Genomic DNA, 19,748 nt, shown 5'->3' on the forward strand with positions numbered 1-19,748 from the left:
TCCTTTGAATGTATTATTGGATTCTGTTTGCCAGTATTTTGCTGAATTTTTTTTATCCATGTTCATCAGTGATATTTTTATATCTATGTTCATCAGTGATATTGATGTCATTTACTTTTTTCTGTGATATCTTTGTCTGGTTTTGGTATCAGAGTGATGTCAGCCTTGTAGAATGAATTTGGTAGTGTGCCTCCCTCTGCAATTTTTGGAAAGACTTTGAGAACAAGTGTTAACTCTTCTCTAAATGTTTGGTAGAATTTGCTTGTGAAACCATCTGTTACTTGACTTTTGTGTGTTGGAAGACTTTTTTAACTATACTTTCAATTTCATTACTTGTGATTGGTCTGTTTCCCAATCTGGGAAAATCCTAACCTGGTTCAGTCATAAAAGGTTTAAATCATAAAGTTTTATGCTTGTCCAAGAATTTGTCCATTTCTTCCAGGTTGTTGATTTTATTGGCATATAGTTGCTTGTAACAGTCTCTTATGATCCTTTGCATTTCTGCAGTGTCAGTAGTAATTTATCCTTTTTAATTTCCAATTTTCTTGATTTGAATCCTCTCCTCCTTTTCCTTGATCAGTATGGCTAAAGGTTTATCGGGTTTTGTTGTTCCTTCTCTAGTTGCGGTATGAAGTCAGACTGTTTGAGACTTTTGTTTCTTGAAGTGAGATGGAATTATTATAAACTTCTGTCTTAGAACTTTTTTTGCTCCATCACTTAGGTTTTGTATCATTGAGTTTTTATTGTAAGTTATTTCTGTGTATTTTTTATTTCCTCTTTGATTTCTTGGTAATCTCTTGGTTATTTAGCAATGCAGTGTTCAGCCTCCATGTTTGTGTTTTTTACAGTTTTCCTGTAACTTGATTTCTAATCTCATAGCACTGTGGTCAGAAAAGTTGCTTGATAAAATTTCAATTTTCTTAAATTTTCTGGGGCTTGATTTGGGACCAAAGATGTGATTTTATTCTGGAGAATGTTTCATGTGCACTTAAGAAAGTGTACTCTGCCACTTTCAAGTGGAGTGTCCTGTAAATATAAATTAAATCTACCTGGTCTGTTGTGTCATTTAAAACTGTACTATTTCTTGTATGGATGATCTGTCCATTGCTGTAAGTGGGGTGTTAAAGTCTCCCACTATTATTGTGTTACTGCCAATTTCCCCTTTTATGGTTGTTAGCATTTACTTTGTGTTTTGAGATGCTCCTAACTGTTGTATCTATGAGTGCTCCCTTGATCATTGTGTAGTGTACTTACTTATCTAACACTCTTTAAAGTCAGTTTTATCTGATAGGAGTATTGCTATGCCAACTTTCTTTTTGATTCGCGTTTGAATGGAATATCTTTTTCCATCCTCTGATTTTCAATCTGTATGTGTCCCTAGGTCTATAGAGGGTCTCTTATACAGGTCTATTTTTGCATCCATTCTGCCAGTTTGTATACCTGATTGGTATTTTGTGGGGAAATACTTAAGAGATTATGCCAGTATTCTTCATTAAGCTTCTACATACAAAGTAGTAGACTGTGTAAGTAGACTTAATGAATGAACCACCTGTATGATGGCTGCCAGTGGTGTTTTTATCTATCGCCATTATTCTTACTACATTTATTAGTTGGCACTGTATAAAGAAAAGCTTTTTTTCCCCTTCCTTTATGTATTTATTTACTTATATCAGTATGAATGAATGTTCAGACTGTCTTCAGATTTGGCCAAGGAAACCTGTCCAAGGTGGTTCTTTTGCCCTTTTGACATATCTGCATAATTATTTGAACAATTTCTTATTGTTTAATAGATAAGACCATACTATATTTCTCCCATGACTGACTTAGAATACGGCATTACTCCAGAGATGTGATCCATTTTTGACCGTAGGGTTCAGTTCAGTTCAGTTCAGTTGCCCAGTAGTGTCTGACTCTTTGCGACCCCATGAATCACAGCACTCCAGGCCTCCCTGTCCATCACAAACTCCCGGAGTTTACTCAAACTCATGCCCATCGAGTCGGTGATGCCATCCAGCCATCTCATCCTCTGTCGTCCCCTTCTCTTCCTGCCCCCAATCCCTCCCAGCATCAGGGTCTTTTCCAATGAGTCAACTCTTCGCATGAGGTGGCCAAAGTATTGGAGTTTCAGCTTCAGCATCAGTCTTTCCAATGAACACCCAGGACTGATCTCCTTCAGGATGGACTGGTTGGATCTCTTTGCAGTCCAAGGGACTCTCAAGAGTCTTCTCCAACACCACAGTTCAAAAGCATCAATTTTTCGGTGCTAAGCTTTCTTCACAGCCCAACTCTCACATCCATACATGACCACTGGAAAAACCATAGCCTTGACCAGACGGACCTTTGTTGGCAAAGTAATGTCTCTGCTTTTTAATATGCTATCTAGGTTGGTCATAACTTTTCTTTCAAGGAGTAAGTGTCTTTTAATTTCATGGGATGGTAGGGTAGTATTTAGTAATTAATAACTTAGTACTTGGTGTGCTCAGTCCTACTGAGGTGTCATTATGTTCAGGCCTTCTCAGCTGACAGATCCATAAAACAAAGACACACACACATAACCACTAATATAACGATTTCTGTGTATTTAAAATGAGTTACAGTCCAATTCAACCCTCTAAGACATTTTCTAGCTTCTCCTGTTTCCATTTTAACAGATACCTTTTCCAACAACAGTGAGAAATTTGACTTTCAGCATCCTCCACACATTTACTTATCTGCCCAGTGTTACCAACACATCAGCCATGCTAACTGTCTTTTTCACCTGCACTCAGCACTCTTGATGCAGGTGGACAGAACACCTTTCTCACCCCGCCCCCGCCATGGCAGACCTGTGGGGAGGCCTGTAGGAGGACCAGCAGACATTTGAATTCCTTACAATCATTGATTCCAGTTCACATCTAATACCCTAAATTGGAAGGAAGAGCACACTGAGCATTGGGCCACACTGTATAAATGCTGTGTCTAAATGCAGGCATTCTTCAAATTTCACTGATTATGATTAGATTTAACCTAGAGCTTCTGCCCATTTAAAACAGAAGTATTTTTCTGGTAATTACTGTCTGATGTCCACTGAGATGCTACTTCAAACATTTCACGCAACTCCAATAAAATTATCACCTCAAAGTAAATGCTTTCCTATAATTTCCTATAGTTGGTGCATTTTCTCTGGCCTGTGGATGAAGTCTTTTCTACAAATACTGATAAGAGTGTTTACCTTGATTTCTCTGATATTTACTGAGGTGTGGTTTTGGGCAGAATGTTCCCTGTATTCATTCACCAATAGGTCTTCTCTATCTGAGCTTAATTCCAGCAGAAAATCTTCTGATTTTTCTATGTCCTTAATATCTTCACATTATTTTCTCCCCTTTGTAAGTTCTCTGATGTATTTTAAGAACTGACTTTAGACCAAAGGTGTTCTCGAAATCTTAACAGAGTTTTCTCCCCATTTGGTGTTCTCTGTTCTATAAACTGTTGACTTCACCCAGAGTGATTTCCCTCATTTATTATACCTATAGGGTTTCTTCCCAAATGTATTCTCTGATGTACAGTAAGTTTTGACTTCACATAAAATGATTTTCTGCAAACACTACATTCATAGGGTTTCTCCCCTGTGTGTGTTCTGTGATGTGCAATGAGTTTTGACTTCACACAGAATGATTTTCCACATTCATTACATTCATAGGGTTTCTGTCTTACATGAGTTCTCTGATGAACAATTAGAGCTGACTTCTGACGGAAATTTTTCCCACATTCATTACATCCAAAAGGTTTCTCTCCTGTGTGTCTCCTCTGATGTTCTGTGAAACCTGAGTAATAGCAGAAAAATTTTCCACATTCAATACATTCATAGGGCTTCTCACCTGTATGAGTTCTCAAATGTTTAGTGAGAGTTGACTTCTCAGAGAAAGATTTCCCACATTCACTACATTCATAAGGTTTTTCTCCTGTGTGAGTTCTTTGATGTTTAACGAGGTCTGATTTTCTTAGGAAGGCCTTCCCACATTCATAACATTCATAGGGCTTCTCCCCTGTGTGTGTCTTCTGATGTACAGTAAGAACTGACTTAAATGAGAAGGCCTTCCCACATTCATGACATTCATATGGTTTCTCCCCTGTGTGTGTTCTATGGTGTTGGGTGAGGGTTGACTTTTCACTGAAGGATTTCCCACATTCGTGACATTCATAAGGTTTCTCCCCTGTATGAATTCTCTGATGTTTAATGAGGTCTGAATTCTTGTAGAAACTTTTCCCACATTCATGACATTCATAGGATTTCTCCCCTGTGTGGGTTCTCTGATGTCTTATGTGGGCTGACTTCTGGTTGAATGTTTTTCCACATTCATGACATTCATAGGGTTTTTCTCTGGTGTGCATGCTCTGTTGTGCACCAAAGACTAAGTTTTCATTGAAAAAGGTTCCACATTCATTATATTCAATTACACTGTCAACTGAGTGGGTCCTTTGAATTGGAGTCAGGTCTGACTTTTGGCTCAAAGGGTGAACACTATGTTCAAAGAGAATGGAGTCTTCAAAGAAAGTTTCTCCACATTCATTAAATTCGTAGTGATTCTCTTTTGGATGTGTTCTTTGAGCAATGAAAGGTGACAAATCACAGGTTTTTCTGTTTTCATTGTATTCACAGGTGTTCTGTCCTGTGTAAGGTTTCTTACATTTAACAAAGAGTGAATTCGCATGGAAAGCTTTCATACATTCATTGTATTCAAAAGGTTGCTCCAAAATTTGAATTTTTTGATGCTGAACAGACTCTTCATTAAGACAGAGGCCATTCTCATTTTTATTATATTCATAAGACTTCTCTCCATAATGAATTCTTTCATGCTTGTCATCATGGAACCATTTTCTACTTTTGTTAAACTCAAACTTCTTTCTTGAATAGTTTCTACTGCTGTTAATTAATTCTGAAATAGAGGGACAAGAAAGATTCGTTCACAAGAATATTTAGAGGAAATAGTATTAGGTTTGGGGGAGTTGATCAGTTTAGGTCCTAATCTCTTCATGGCTAGAGTATGACAAGTATATACATCCAATCTCATCTCTTTGTCAATTCTACCCAGGAGCAACAAGCCCATATTCTAAAAGCCCTAATTCATAAAGGAACAGTACTAAAATCCAAGCTCCAGTTCTGACTCTAGCTCTGATTCATGATGAATAAAAATATGCAACAAAAAAACATGTCAGTGAGCCATTCTTGCCACAGGATCAGACTCACAGCTCTATTCTAGTTACATTGTGTGTGTGTGTGTGCATGCTCATGTGCACACTCAGTCATGTCCAACTCTTTGCAACCCCATGGTCTGTAGCCCACCAGGCTCCTCTGTCCATGGAATTTTCTGCAAGAATACTGGAGCAGGTTGCCATTTCCTCCGCCAGGGGATCTTTATGTTCTCTTTATTATAGTACATCAGACTTACTGATCAGGGGACCTCTCCTGACCATCAAACCCCATTTCAATCCCTTCTGGCTTTCCCCCAAAATAAATCTCAATCCTGCTTTCACATACATGTTTCAACATCTCTGTATACCACGAAAATCATAAAATTCTAAACCTGGTCCTAAAAATGTCATTTACCTTTAACCTTATGATTTTTTTGGTTATGTGTACCTGTTTTTACTCCTCTGCTATCTATAATCCTCTATGAGTGAATGATAGATAGTTGCTCAGTCATGACTGACTCTGCAACCCCATGGACTTGTATGTAGCCTGCCAGGTTCCTCTGTCCATGGAATTCTCCAGGCAAGATTACTGAAGTGGGTTGCCATTTCCTTCTCCAATAATGGTCTATATCCTTGAGTTTAATGTCCTTGGTGACAATATATATCTAAAATTTTACTTTATGGTAATATAGCTGATTTACAGTGCTGTGTTAGTTTCTGGTATACAGGAAAGTGACTCAGTTCTACATATTCTTTTTCATATTCACTTCCATTGTAGTTTATTACAGCATACTGAATATAGGACCTTGTTATTTATTCTACATATAAATAGTTTCTATCTGCTAATTCAAAACTTCCAATGCATCCCTTCCCCATCCTTCTCTCCTTTGGCCGTCACAAGTATGTTCTCTGTGTCTGTTTCATAGGTAAGCTCATTTGTGTCGTATTTTAGATTCTGCACAAAAGTGATATCATATGGTATTTGTCTTCCTGACTTACTTGGTATGAAAATCTCTAGGTCCATCCATATTCCTAAAAATGGTGTTTTCCTTCTTTTTTATGGCTGAGTAATACTTCATTGTATATATGTATCACATCTTCTTTATCCATTTCTCTGTTGATGGACATTCAGGTTACTTCCATGTCTTGACTATTATAAATATTGCTGCAGTCAACACTGGGGTACCTGTTTCATTTTTGAATTACAGTTTCCTCTGAATACATGCCCAGGAGTGGGATTGCTGGATCATAGGGTAGTTCTATTTTTTAAGGAACCTCCATACTGTTCCCCATAGGGGCTGTATCAATTTATAGTTGCACCAACAGTGTAGGAGGGTTCCCTTTTCTCCACACCCTCTCCAGCATTTATTGTTTGTAGACTTTTTGATGGTTGCCATTCTCACTGGTGTGAGGTAATACCTCATTGTAGTTTTGATTTGTATTTCTCTAATAATTAGCAATGTTGAGCATCTTTTCATGTGCCTATTGGCCATCTGGATATATTCTTTGGAAAGATATCTATTTAGCTCTTCTGCCAATTTTTTGTTGAATTGTTTGAGATGTTTGTATACTGTGGAAAATATTTTTTTTTTTTTTGGTTCTGAAGGGTTTAAGTATCATTGAGACAGTTTTTTAGCCATCATTTTACAAATGTAGAGTGAATATATTTTTCTCTAGGTAAACCCAGCTGTTTATCCCCCATAAATTGCTTTTTCATCTACTGTCATCCACTCCTCACTGTTCCCCTAGTTCTGCCTTCTCTGTGTGTTCCAGCACACCCACCTTTAGATGTATGGACTCTCTGGTGTCCTGGTGTGTTAGGCAGAGGGATTTGGTGGTTCAAAGATGTTTTACTGCTTGCAGGTTGAAGGAAAATAACAAATATCTCAACTATTATGATAGTGACATCACTTAAAAGGGTAATTTTTAAAAAGAGCTTTGTGTTGTTTTGTGGATACTACATCAGACTGTATGGTATAAATCAATTTGGCCTAAACCCTACAGAAATTCATCCTGATCAGGGAAAGAAGTTTTTGTGGGTGAAAAGTTATTGTTCATGCCTAGATAGAACAGGTTCCCATAATGGGACAATTTTTGCCTATGGGGGCATTAAAAGGCTTTAGGTTCTCAGGGAAGGTAGTATACAAAGGAGACCACATGACCAAGGCAGTCTTCAGATGGAGATACTTTGGGAGATGCGTTTTGGAAAAGTAATGTTGAGTTTGCTAAGGAGTTCCTGTTAAAATCTGTTGCCTGATCTATTAGAAGCTGATAATGGTTCTCTAGCCTATTGCACTTTTGGGTGGATCACCTGGAATCCACCAGAAAACCTGTAAAAGAAAAAAAAAGACTTAAGCATAATCCTATGTATGTGAAAGTTTGGCCTTAATTTGTCCTTTAAGTGTGAGCCCTCTGATGACAAGGATAGTTATCAGAAATGTTCAAATAATTGCACAAGCCCCTGATAGTGTAAGAAACCTCAGACATGTAGTCTGTAAGCAGTTTTCCTATAGTGTGGTTACTCCATTAGAAAGAGGTGTGAAACATGAATTTAGCTGAAGAGATTCATGAGCCTGCCTTAGCCTAGAAGGCATTTAAACCAGCTTCATCTGACTGGCCAAAGCTGTATGGAGAGCAAACGTGCCACTGACTTACTTATTGCAGTTCAAGGCACGGTGTGGGCAAAACACTAATGTGTCCCGCTTCACCAGGGTACAGATAGGCCAGGTAAAATCTTCATTGTTAAAGGCCAAAACAAAACAAGGAATGGCACATTATATAGAGAAGCTGGCCAGAAGTCACCTATGGAGAAGTAAAATGAGTGGCACTGTGGGATTCTACAGAATATCATTTTACTTTGCTGCACAGTTAGAACTTTGTGAATGAATGTTAACAAAACTTGGAACCTAAATTTTGGAGAGTAATTTATTACATATGGATAGAATGCTAGAGAGATTTACATTTCAGTGGGGGTGCTGAACCCTGGGACCCTGATGCAATCTTTGATATAGGCTGGAGACAGTGTTGTTTTTTTTTCCCCCCTGAAGAAATCTGTATACCAAAAAGTTAAGAGAAAGAACCCCAAATCTTCTCTCTCTTCTCTTAAAAGAAAGGGAGAGCTACCTCTCCCTTCTACAGAACCATGCTCAGATTCACTGGTAGTGTTCTTCACCTGCAACACCAAATTTGTGTCTCTCTGTAGGACTCCTGGCTTCTCTCTCATTGCACCAAGAGAGTAGGTACATCAGACCACATGGTTAGTAGTTCGTATTAAGTAAATATAATTCATTATCTATTCTGTTCCAGAAACTATATGTACTGTATTTATGATATTGACAAAAATAAATATTTACAATTTAACACTCTGAAAATCTCCACAACAATAATTTCAGACCCAAATGGCTTCAGTGGTGAAATTTTCCAAACACCAAAGAAATATAAAAAATCATCATGAAACAATGCTCTCTTGACTCATCTTACAAAAATGAGTGTATATGCAAATCAGAAAACAAACTTACGGTTACTCAAGGGGAGACTGAAGGGTGGAGGGACAAATTAGGGGTCTAATTTAAGAGATACAAATTGTTATGTATAAAATAGATAAGCAACAAGGATCTACTGTATAGCACAGAGAATTATAAGCATAATAACTTATAATGGAGTATAATTTGCAAAAATATTGAATCACTATTTTGTTCACCTTGAAACTAATATTGTAAATCAACTAATTAAAAAGTATAACATTATTTTTCAAATATTGCAAAATTCAAAATAAACAAAACAAGTGTGTTTCAAATATGTACCCCAATTATGTTTCAGTAATGGAATGGAGGGATAAGTTCTGGGTTAGTCACAATGGAACACTGCAAAGCAATAAATTACTGATACACGACATGTATGACAAACACAGTGCTGATCCAAAGAAGGCAGACACACTATATAATATATACATAGTGCACATATATTTACATATAGTACATACTGTATGACTACAGTTATCTGAAGTTAAAAACAGGCAAACTTGATCTATGCTAATAGAAGGGGGAGCAATGTTACTTACTGGGAGGACACCACCAGGGGACCTTCTGGGGTGCTTAAAAAATTGTTCCATATGTTCATCATGATTGATATATAGGCATCTCTGTATAGAATATTTACTTGAATGCTTAAACATTTGCATTTAACTTATTATATAATTTATACCTTAAAAGAGATACCAGCATTTTGACACTGGGAAGATACGCATGATTCAATGACACTGGATACTTGAGCCATGTTAATGTGCATTCCAAAGGTCCAAAGCCACAGAAACATGATTCCTGAAGACCCTTTCAACGGTCTTAATCTCTGAACTTAACCTTTTGTGATCTTATTTTCTCCTAAACACCATGTGGCTTATACTCCTACTGACTCACTCACCTGGGACACTCTGCCTTGAGTACTCTTCCGCTAATATCCATGGCTCCTCTCCTTGCTCCAATTTGAGGATCACTTCTGGCTTAGGGATACAGTACCCTGTGAATGAGGATTATATGACTTGAAACAAATTGGATTTAAGTTTCAGGGCCTTTGAAGGAGCAGTACAATGTACTTCAAAGAATATACAATTAAAGAAAGCTCATTTAATCCTCTAACGGGGCAGAGGTGGCTTCCCTGGTGGCTCAGAAAGTAAAGAATCAACCTGCAATGTGGGAGACCCGGGTTTGATTCCTGAATTGAGACGATCTCCTGGAGAAGGGAATGGCAACCCATTCCAGTGTTCTTACCTGGAGAATTCCGTGGACAGAGCCTGGGGGGGCTACAGTCCATGGGGTCACAAAGAATTGGATACGACTGCGTGGGCAGATGACAACACATTCTTTCTGGTACTCAAAAGGGATAAACTGTCCTTGGTCTCTAAATTCCAAACCTAAGCATTATTTTAGTCTACAAAAATTCCACAAGTTTCTATAAGTGAGAAAGGACATGTACACTGGGAGTCTGCATGGGGAACAAGTGCTACCTACCCACTGAGATGAGGTGGCTGTAGTTCTCCAGCATCACGTCCCTGTACAGCATCCTCTGAGCTGGGTCCAGGTGTTGCCACTCCTCCTGAGTGAAGCCCACAGTCACATCCCTGAATGACAATGATCCCTAGAAAACCACACTTTGGCTCAATCTCCAAGGGTGAGAATCAGGTGATTGATGTGGGGGAAGAAAAAGAGTTTGAAGACTAATTCTTACCATTTTCCTGTAAAAATGTTAACAAAGGATCTTTACTATGTAGCTTACACTTTGGTGTTAAAGTGTTTTTACACTTTGTGATTAAACAAAAGAAACCATGGTAGAGATACCATTGGCAAATTGGTTTATTACTTAATGGAAAAATACGCTCATGGCTTTATATGACTGAAACTGTCCTAGTTTTTGAGAATTCCAAGTTGAATAATTTAGTCTTCCTGGTCTCAAAGAACTTATTCTCATAAGGAAACATATCAAGACATACCTACCATATAACTTAAAGGATTCATATCACAAATACATGCAATGCAGACAGAGATCATAAAGGGATGCTATGCAAATTCATGTGAGAGTGTCAGCACCCTGGATTTCACTGAGCAGATAAAACTTCCAGTGCTTATATAGAAATAGTAGTTTCTTTGCAAATATATGGCAAAACTGCTAGAAAAGAAAATGGGTAGCAAGCCAATGGACTGCACAACAGGACAGGAGAGCAAGTCTGAAGCTGTGATGAGATGACGGCTGCAGAGGTGGGGGTAGGGGTGGGGAAGGTTTGGGGGAAGGAAACCAGGGAATATATTTGGCTTAAATTCTGTTGGTGATCTCCAGATATTTCATCACTCAACCTAATCCATACAATTCTTGAGGAACCATTAGTTTTCTCTATAAATTAAATATTATCAATTCACATACAAGAACTTAATTCTGTTCTTACTTTTCAGATAAAAATCTAAATAAACAAGCTAGTATTTTCTTCCTGTGTCCTAAAGGATAGACAGTATGTGACATACACACAGTTATCTTGCACACTCCCTTGGGGCACAGCCTCCCTCTCTCCCCCCACCTCTACTCACCCCAGGTCATTGCTGTGAATAGCAGGAAGACAATGGTGAAATGGAAATACACAATTCAGTCCCACTTAAACTAATTGTTGCTGAGGAAGTAGTGATCCCAAAGTAGGGTAGAGACTGTGCTGGAGAGCACTGTTGGACCTGGATCGCCTATAGTAAGGGGGCAGCAGCAGCAGAGAGGCTAAACAGACAACTTGGTGAACAAAGGAGAGAGAAATATTTACTCTCAGAGGATCTTCAAGATCTGTGTTAGAGGTTCTGGAAGCCCCTTGTCAAGTCTAGGGAAACAAAAGGAAGAGCAGGGTAGACGCACAGTTAAATGAAACAGATGCTAGACATACAGTACACCAAATAAACAGAACATGGAAGTGTAATAACAACTGGAAGGTTGCATAGATGATTCTAGAAAAGAGGAGAGAGCTCTAGTATGAAAAAAAAACTTGGGTGAAAATGGCAACTCCATGTCACTGGTGTTACCAGAGTGAATCAGATGGTCACAGAGGAGATAAGCAAAGAAAGAAATGCCAGCACAGAATATAAAGGAATACCAATACTTGAGTGGCTGATAGAAAAAAGAAAAACAGGCTATTAAAGCCAAGAAGAAATTTTTTGAAATGTAAGAACAGGAAACTAGTACAGCCACTATGGAGAACAGTGTGGAGATTCCTTGAAAAACTGGAAATAGAACTGCCATATGACCCAGCAATACCACTCCTGGGCATACACACCGAGGAAACCAGAACTGAAAGAGACACGTGTACCCCAATGTTCATCTCAGCACTGTTTATAATAGCCAGGACATGGAAGCAACCTAGATGCCCATCAGCAGACGAATGGATAAGGAAGCTGTGGTACATATACACTGTGGAATATTACTCAGCCATTAAAAATAATTCATTTGAATCAGTTCTAATGAGATGGATGATACTGGAGCCCATTATACAGAGTGAAGTAAGCCAGAGAGATAAACACCAATACAGTATACTAACGCATATATACAGAATTTAGAAAGATGGTAACAATAACCCTATATGCAAGACAGAAAAAGAGACACAGATGTATAGAACAGACTTTTGGACTCTATGGGAGAAGGCGAGGGTGGGATGTTCTGAGAGAACAGCATTGAAACATGTATATTATCAAGTGTGAAACAGATCGCCAGTCCAGGTTGGATGCATGAGACAAGTGCTCGGGGCTGGTGCACTGGGATGACCCAGAGGGATGGGATGGGGAGGGAGGTGGGAGGGGGGTTCAGGATGGGAAACACATGTAAATCCATGGCTGATTCATGTCAATGTATGGCAAAAACCACTACAATATTATAAAGTAATTAGCCTCCAACTAATAAAAATAAATGAAAAAAAAAAGAAAAAAAGAAATGTAAGAACAGAACCAAATGACAGAATAGTAGGAAATAATAAGTAACAGTTTCACAAGTAACACAGTTTCACAAATAACTGACACTTCCAATTAAAGATGGCAGACTTAACACATCTACTTCTGAAGACTCTGATGCCTCCAGCAATGTAAGTGGAAGAAACAATAAAAATAAATGTGCAAATAACAGAATATACTGGAAGACAATTTTATTCAACTTCTAGATGATATGAGCAGATACTATGAGACAGAGAGAAACTACAAGTGTGATACCTACAATTTATGTAAGCACAGACGTGGAAGCTTCCAACCACAGCCAGTGACCACCAAGCTCTAAGCCCTCCAACCAGGGCTAGGGGTCAGCATAGGTGGTAAGATGAATGGCAAAATGACTGACAGTTGACTGCTAGGGCAGTCTCTCTTACTCTGTGGAGATCCAGCAGCTAATGAAGACCAAAGTTGAAGAGCAGCCATTCTATGAAGTTGGGACACTTAAAAAAAAAGCTCTATATATAGTTGGCCCTCCATATGTACAGGGTCCACATCCACAGATTAAACCAACCATGAACTGAGAATATTTGGGGGAAAAAAACTAGAAAGTTCCAAAAGGCAAAACTGAATTTGTCACACAGCAGCAACTACTTACAACTACATACTATTTAAATAGTATTTACATCATATTTGGTATTATAAGTAATATAGAGACAATTTAAAGTATATGAGAGGATCTATCACAAAGGAGGCAAGAATATATAATGGCAGAATGACAGCTTCAATAAATCATGCTGGGAAAACTGGACTACATGCTCACACCATAAAAAGTTAAAACTCAAAATGGATTAAAGACTTAAATGTAAGACCTGAAACCATAAAACTTCTAGAAAACATAGGCAGGGGATTTCCTTGGTAGTCCAGTAGTTAGGACTCTGTGCTTCCACGGCAGGGGGGCCGGGTTCAAACCCTGGTCAGGGAACTAAGATTCCGCAAGCCATGTCCAAAAAAAAAGCTAATAACCCCTGACCCCCCAAGACCTATAGGCAGTACTTTCTCTTTAACATTAGTCTTAGCAATGTTTTGGACATTCTACTCAAACAAGGGAAACAAAAGCAAAAACTACCAGGTAGGGACTAGATCAGTCTAAAAAGCATTTATACATTGAAGAAAACTATCAACAAAATGAAAAGGCAGCCTAATGAATGGGAAAAGACATTTGTAAATAATATATCCAATAAGGGGTTAATATCCAACATGTATAAAGAACTCGTACAGCTTGACATAAAAACACACACACACACACACACACACACACACACACACACACAGTTAAAAATGGGCAGGGACTTGAACAGACATTTCTCTAAAGAAAACATACAGATGGCCAGTAGAAACATAAAACAATTTCTGGCTACCAAGTGGCAGCGGTTGGGGAGGGAGGAATTAGATGAAGGTAAGTAAAATGTAAAAACTTTTAGTTATAAAATAAATAAGTACTATGGATTAAGTACAGCTGATTAAGATAATTTACACTGTTACATGTTATTAAATGAAAGTTGAGAGCAGACAATCCTGAGTTCTTATCAAAAGGAAAAAAAAAATTTTCCTATTCCTTTAGTGTTGTACCCATGAGATGATGGATATTCACTCAGCCTACTGTGGTAATCATTTCATGATGTAAGTCAAATCATTATATTGTATACCTTAAACATGCGTGCTATATGTCAATCATATCTCAGTAAAACTGGGAAAAATTTAAAAGTATATGGCATGATGTGAGTAGGTTATATGCAAATATTACACCATTTTATGTATGAAACTTGTGCATCTGCAGATTTTGATATCTTTGGGAGGAATCTAGAACCAACCCCCAGCAGATACCAAGGGATGAGCGTATATGGACAACATGGACAACTCTGCCCAAAGTTAAGTTAACTAAGAAATACAACTCTTCAAACTTCAGTCCTCCATAATGTTGTGGTTCGGTTGCTAAGTCATGTCTGACTTAGCCTGTGGACTGCAGCACGCCAGGCTCCCCTGTCCTACACTATCTCCTGGAGTTTGCTCAAATTCATGTCCATTGAGTCGGTGATGCCATTCAACCACATCACCCTGTGCTCCCACCCCCACCTTGCCTTCAGTCTTTCCCAGCATCAGGGTCTTTTTCAGTGAGTCAGCCTTCACATCAGGTGGCCAAAGTATTGGAGCTTCAGCAACAGTCCTTCCAATGAATATTCAGAATTGATTTCCTTCAGGATGACTGGTTTGATCTCCTTGCAGTCCAAGGGACTCTCAAGAGTCTTCTCCAGCACCACAATTCGAAAAGCATCAATTCTTCATCCCTCAGCCTTCTTTATGGCCCACATCTCACATCCATATATGGCCACTGGAAAAACCATAGCTTTGACTATATGGATCTTTGTCAGCAAAGTGATATCTCTGCTTTTTAATATGCTGTCTAGGTTTGTCATAGTTTTCCTTCCAAGAAGTACACATTTTTTTAATTTTGTGGCTATAGTCCCTATCCATAATGATTTTGGAGCCCAAGAAAATAAAATCTGTTACTGCTTCCACTTTTTCCTCTTCTATTTGCCATGAAGTGATGGGACTGGATGCCATGATCTTAGTTTTTTGAATGTTGAGTTTCAAGCCAGCTTTTTAACTCTCCTCTACCACCCTTACTGAGAGGCTCTTTGGTTCTTCTTCACTTTCTGTCATTAGAGTGGTATCATGGATGTACCTAGAGAGTACCATGCTAAGTGAAACAAGTGAGATAGAGAAGGACATGGATGTACCAAGTGGGTGCCAAGTGAAATAAACAATACAGAGAAAGAAAAATAATGTGTGATTTCACTTATATCTGGACTCCAAACAAATATATGAACAGATATAACCAAACAGAAACAGAGTCACTAAAAAGAAAAACCAACAGACTTTAGTGCTGTCATTTCAGGACACTCACCCTCCATTTCAGGAACTGAAGGGGGACCTCCTGCTTGCCTGCCTGGCCTGAAGGAAAGTCCTCTGTGTCTATCCCTAGCCATTACCTACAGAATCTTGTGGTAAGAAACATCCACACCTACATCCTTAACTATCCATTTACTTTGCCATAGTTACCAATGCTAATCAAACTAGATCTTCATAGAGAAACATGAAAAGAAAATGAAGACTTATCAAACAAGTAGGGAGAACCAAAGCATTAAAAGTAAGTCACCAGAATGAACAGAACGATTGAAGAGTAAGGGAGGGGGGAGTACAAAAATAAGGGTAAGTAGTGAAATATTCTAAACAGAATCCTCAAAGAGGGACTTCTCTGGTGATCCAGTGATTAGGACTCAGTGCTTTCACTGCCGTGGCTGAGTTCAATCCCTGGTTAGGGAACTACTATCCCACAAGCTGTGCGGCATGGCCAAAAAAAAAAAAGGATACTCAAAGATATTCAAAAGAATATAGCTTCCACATAAAATGAGAACAGCTGTCTATAAGAATCCATCTGAGAGAAAAAAGAGTACTTGGAAATGTTCATATTTGCTTAAATTGTGGAAACATAAGATAAATGCTCTCAAAAGGCTACTAGAAAATGAACTTGACAAAGAATACAAAATTGTCTCTCAAAATAAAAATCAGAAAAATAATGACGAGTTTATAAAATGTGAATGAATCCAGAGATAAATACCACTCTAAAAGAAATTCTAGGACAGACCACATAGGATGGAGGAAAGAAAAAAAGAAATAACAGCACATATGCCCAAAGAGAGACGAATCTTCACATTTAAAAGACACACTGAATACAAAGGGTTTTTGGGAAAAAATAAAAATGTGTATGTAGTTCCACCTGATGAAATTTCTGAAATCCAATTAAAAATCCTTAAACTTCTATGAAAGTAAACAAGTAATGACTGACTGCAAAGAAATGAGAATCAAACTGATACCTGATTTATCCACAGCAAAAATCAGTAACAAAGGAAAGGAAGAGAGAGATGCTTACAATTTTCTGAAAGCAATAACTTTTTTTTTTCCTGCCCAGAATTATATAGCCAGCCAAAAAGCCATTCATACAACAACAACAACAAAAAAAAGTATATGATAAAATTAAAAACCATACATCCCTGAGCCTGTTTTACAAAATTATTCCAGAATATACTCTATCAAAACAACAGAATCCAAGAAAGAGAGATACATGACACAAGAAATAAGTTAAGAATCTAAGAGATCAGCATTAAATAGTTTCTAGTAAAGCCAGAGAAGATGGTTATCATGGTTATAAATGGAAGGGAAGTGGTTCTGTTTACTGAACAGGTGGCATAAGATTGTCAACTTCCTGAGAAGTACATGTACCCAAAGCATCCCTCCATAATGACCATGGACAGTGCTGCAGGCTGAGGACTCAGGCTGAGTTGCCCTGAAACAAGAGAAGTGGCATTGTTCCACCAATGAACAAAGAATTTATACAAAGAGAAGTGCTGAAATAGGCAACCTAAAATGAGATGATAAATCTGCAATAAAAGACAAAACAAGTCCACTGTCATTTATTGCAGTGGGCTCAAACCTAGGTAAAAAGTCTCAACCATTTTCAGTGTTCCTTTGAATAAATCACTCCATCTACCTTCCACATATAACCCTTTGTTGACTACCATTCATCACCTCTAAAATGATATAAAAAGAGCACTGGAATTATATGAGCTAATAAAGAGACGATACCTGCAGGGCCTCACACATGGTCATTCTTCAATCACAGCTTTCCTACATGTCAAGAACTACTGTTCTTACAAATTATTTTTGATATTGCAACAACAAAATAACCTGAATACTTCAAGCAAGTCTAACTTACCAGCATTCCATTTTTTAAGAATAGAAAAAATATTAATAGTCAACATGTAAAGAAACCATTACAATGATTTCTGTAAACATGGGATATGAGAGGGGGGAAAATCACTGCTGAAAAAATCACATCTTGTTTATAGTTTTGAAATATATACAAATATCAAATTATGTTATGTCTGAAATTAATATTGCAAATCAAAAAATTCAGTCCAGGCAGAAAACCAGTAGGCATTGTTCAAAAACATTTTAAGACCAAAGAAAAGCCCATAGCTACCTGGGCAAAAGATTACTACAGACATACAATAGGTTACCTAAAGCCTGGGGAAAAATGTTGGGGATACAGTTTCTTTTTTGGGATATTAACCAAAAATACTTGTGTACACTAGGGAATTTAGAAAGTCATACACATACCCAGGATAGGTTGCATTCCTAGGAAAGACCTCAGAAGACCTAAGGTTGTACGTCTAGTTGATCTCTACATGCAGTGCAAGCAGGATACGAAGGCTAGGGCAACTGAACATAGGCATGCTAAGTCCTAAAGAATAACTCCAGCACTGTGTCAATTTGCAAAGACTGGGAAAGGTGGTTGCTTGGGAGGTTTTGGTTTTTTGTTTTTTTTTTTTTCATCCCAGCTTTCAAGGAACAGTCTGTCAAAACACTAACTGAACACAAGTTAAAGAACAGAGAATTCAGTGACCACAGATGATGAGAAATACCTTGCAAAAACAAAAGCAGTTTGAAAGTCATATGGGTAACTATGGAGAAGAGCAAGAAAGTAATTTCTAAAATTACAACATTATCTTTCAACAACAACAAAATCATAAAGCATACAAAGAAACAAAAAAATATGGCCCAATCAAAGGAAAAATGTAAACTGACAGAAACGTTCCTGAGGAAGACCAGACACTGAACTTCCTAAACAAAGACTTTAACTACTCAAAAAGCTAAAAGAGAGGCAGGAGTCAAGATGGCGGAGCAGGGCATGGAGTTTATCTCTCCCTACAAATATATCAGGAATACATCTACAAGTGGAACAATTCTCCCAGAGCACCTGCTGAACACTAACAGAGATCCTCAGACACCTGTAAGGACAAGATTAATCCTCAGGTAACCAGGTAGGACCAAGGAAAGAAAATGAAAAGTGGCAATGGATGGGACCTATGCCCCTAGGCAGAAGAGGAGGTTCCCACACCCAAGGAAGCTCCCTCACCAGGGGTAGGGGGATCAGTTGGAATAAAAAAGGGGGCTTCAGGGGTTTGGAGGAGAGTGTAGCACCCTCCTGTGGCAGGCAGGACACAGTGAGATCTATACAGGTGGTCTGTGCCACAGCTTTGCATGCCCCAGGCAGAGACATGTGTCTGCCAGTGCGATGGGGGCTGGATGCTGAGCAGGGTGTTTGGAGAGCAGATCCAGAAAAAGGACTAGTATTGCCTGCGAGGAGCTCCATAACTGGGAATGCGCACAGAAAAAGCCCGGGCTGCCACAGAAGTGAAGCAGCATTGTTCAATGACATGCAGAGAGAGGAGTCACCACTGTAGTCTCTGTCCCCACATGCCTGTTGCCTCCACTATGGGCACTAGCGGGCACCTGCTGGAGTGGGCTGGTGTGGCCCTGGCTGCCACCTCTGGCCCCTCCCACTTGGTGGGCAGTGTGCCACAGTTAGTCACTGCCTCTGCCCCCTCCTGCCTGGGCAGGCCCACGCACCCTTGATCCCTTCCCACCTGTGAGGGCTTCATGTGCTCTGGGATAGCCCTGGGAGCAGACGCCTATAGGTAGCGCACACGCAGAGGGGAAGATAAAACCACAACTGAACCCCAGGGGCTGTGCAGCTAAGGAGGACGAGCTGAAACCTCTCCTCTGGGCTGGCTGCATGAACTAAGGATTTACACCCCCGAACCCACTTTGCAGACATGGCCTGTACAGAACATCTAAGCATACACAACAGCTCTCGCAAATGAGATGGGTCTAGCTGTAGCAGCTGTGGGCTCTGGGGGCACTAACACGTGGGGGACGGGCTGGGCTGAGCTGTCCTCGTAAGCAGTCACAGTGGGTCCAGATGCATGATTACTGCAATCCTGGGACCTGACCTCAGTGAATCCAGGCTGGAGGCCTGATGAAAACAACTGGCCTGAGAGAGACCAGGGCCAATTGCTAGAATACCTACAGTTAAGGTGAGGCTGTGAGCAGTGCCAGCAACAGTATAATCTGTGAGCATGGACAGTGGGTAAAAGGTGACATAACAGAGCATGCTCGCAGATGAATAGCTTCACAAGAGGAATACTCAGAGGCTTCTCTCCCAGTGGGAGTGCT

General features: G+C 39.1%; 1 protein-coding gene across 6 annotated transcripts in view; it reads right to left on the reverse strand.

Moving 5' to 3' along the window:
• Positions 1-3,382: 3,382 nt before the first annotated feature.
• Positions 3,383-19,748, reverse strand: part of ZNF37A (zinc finger protein 37A) — a 29,899-nt gene continuing 13,533 nt past the window's right edge. Inside the window, exons 3-6 of one of the 6 annotated variants that reach the window (XM_043476980.1) lie at positions 10,179-10,330; positions 9,592-9,687; positions 6,955-7,025; positions 3,383-4,916 (exon numbers count right to left, since the gene is read on the reverse strand). In XM_043476980.1, the coding sequence (XP_043332915.1) occupies positions 3,475-4,916; positions 6,955-7,025; positions 9,592-9,632 (1,554 nt within the window). In that variant the 5' untranslated portion in view covers positions 9,633-9,687; positions 10,179-10,330 and the 3' untranslated portion in view covers positions 3,383-3,474. Of the gene's footprint in view, positions 4,917-6,954; positions 7,026-9,591; positions 9,688-10,178; positions 10,331-16,952; positions 17,017-19,748 lie in introns of all 6 variants that reach the window. The other 5 variants (XM_043476978.1, XM_043476979.1, XM_043476977.1 and 2 more) reach the window with 5 other exon arrangements.

The sequence above is a fragment of the Cervus canadensis genome, chromosome 8 (genome assembly GCF_019320065.1).
Source record: "Cervus canadensis isolate Bull #8, Minnesota chromosome 8, ASM1932006v1, whole genome shotgun sequence".
Classification (NCBI taxonomy): domain Eukaryota; kingdom Metazoa; phylum Chordata; class Mammalia; order Artiodactyla; family Cervidae; genus Cervus; species Cervus canadensis.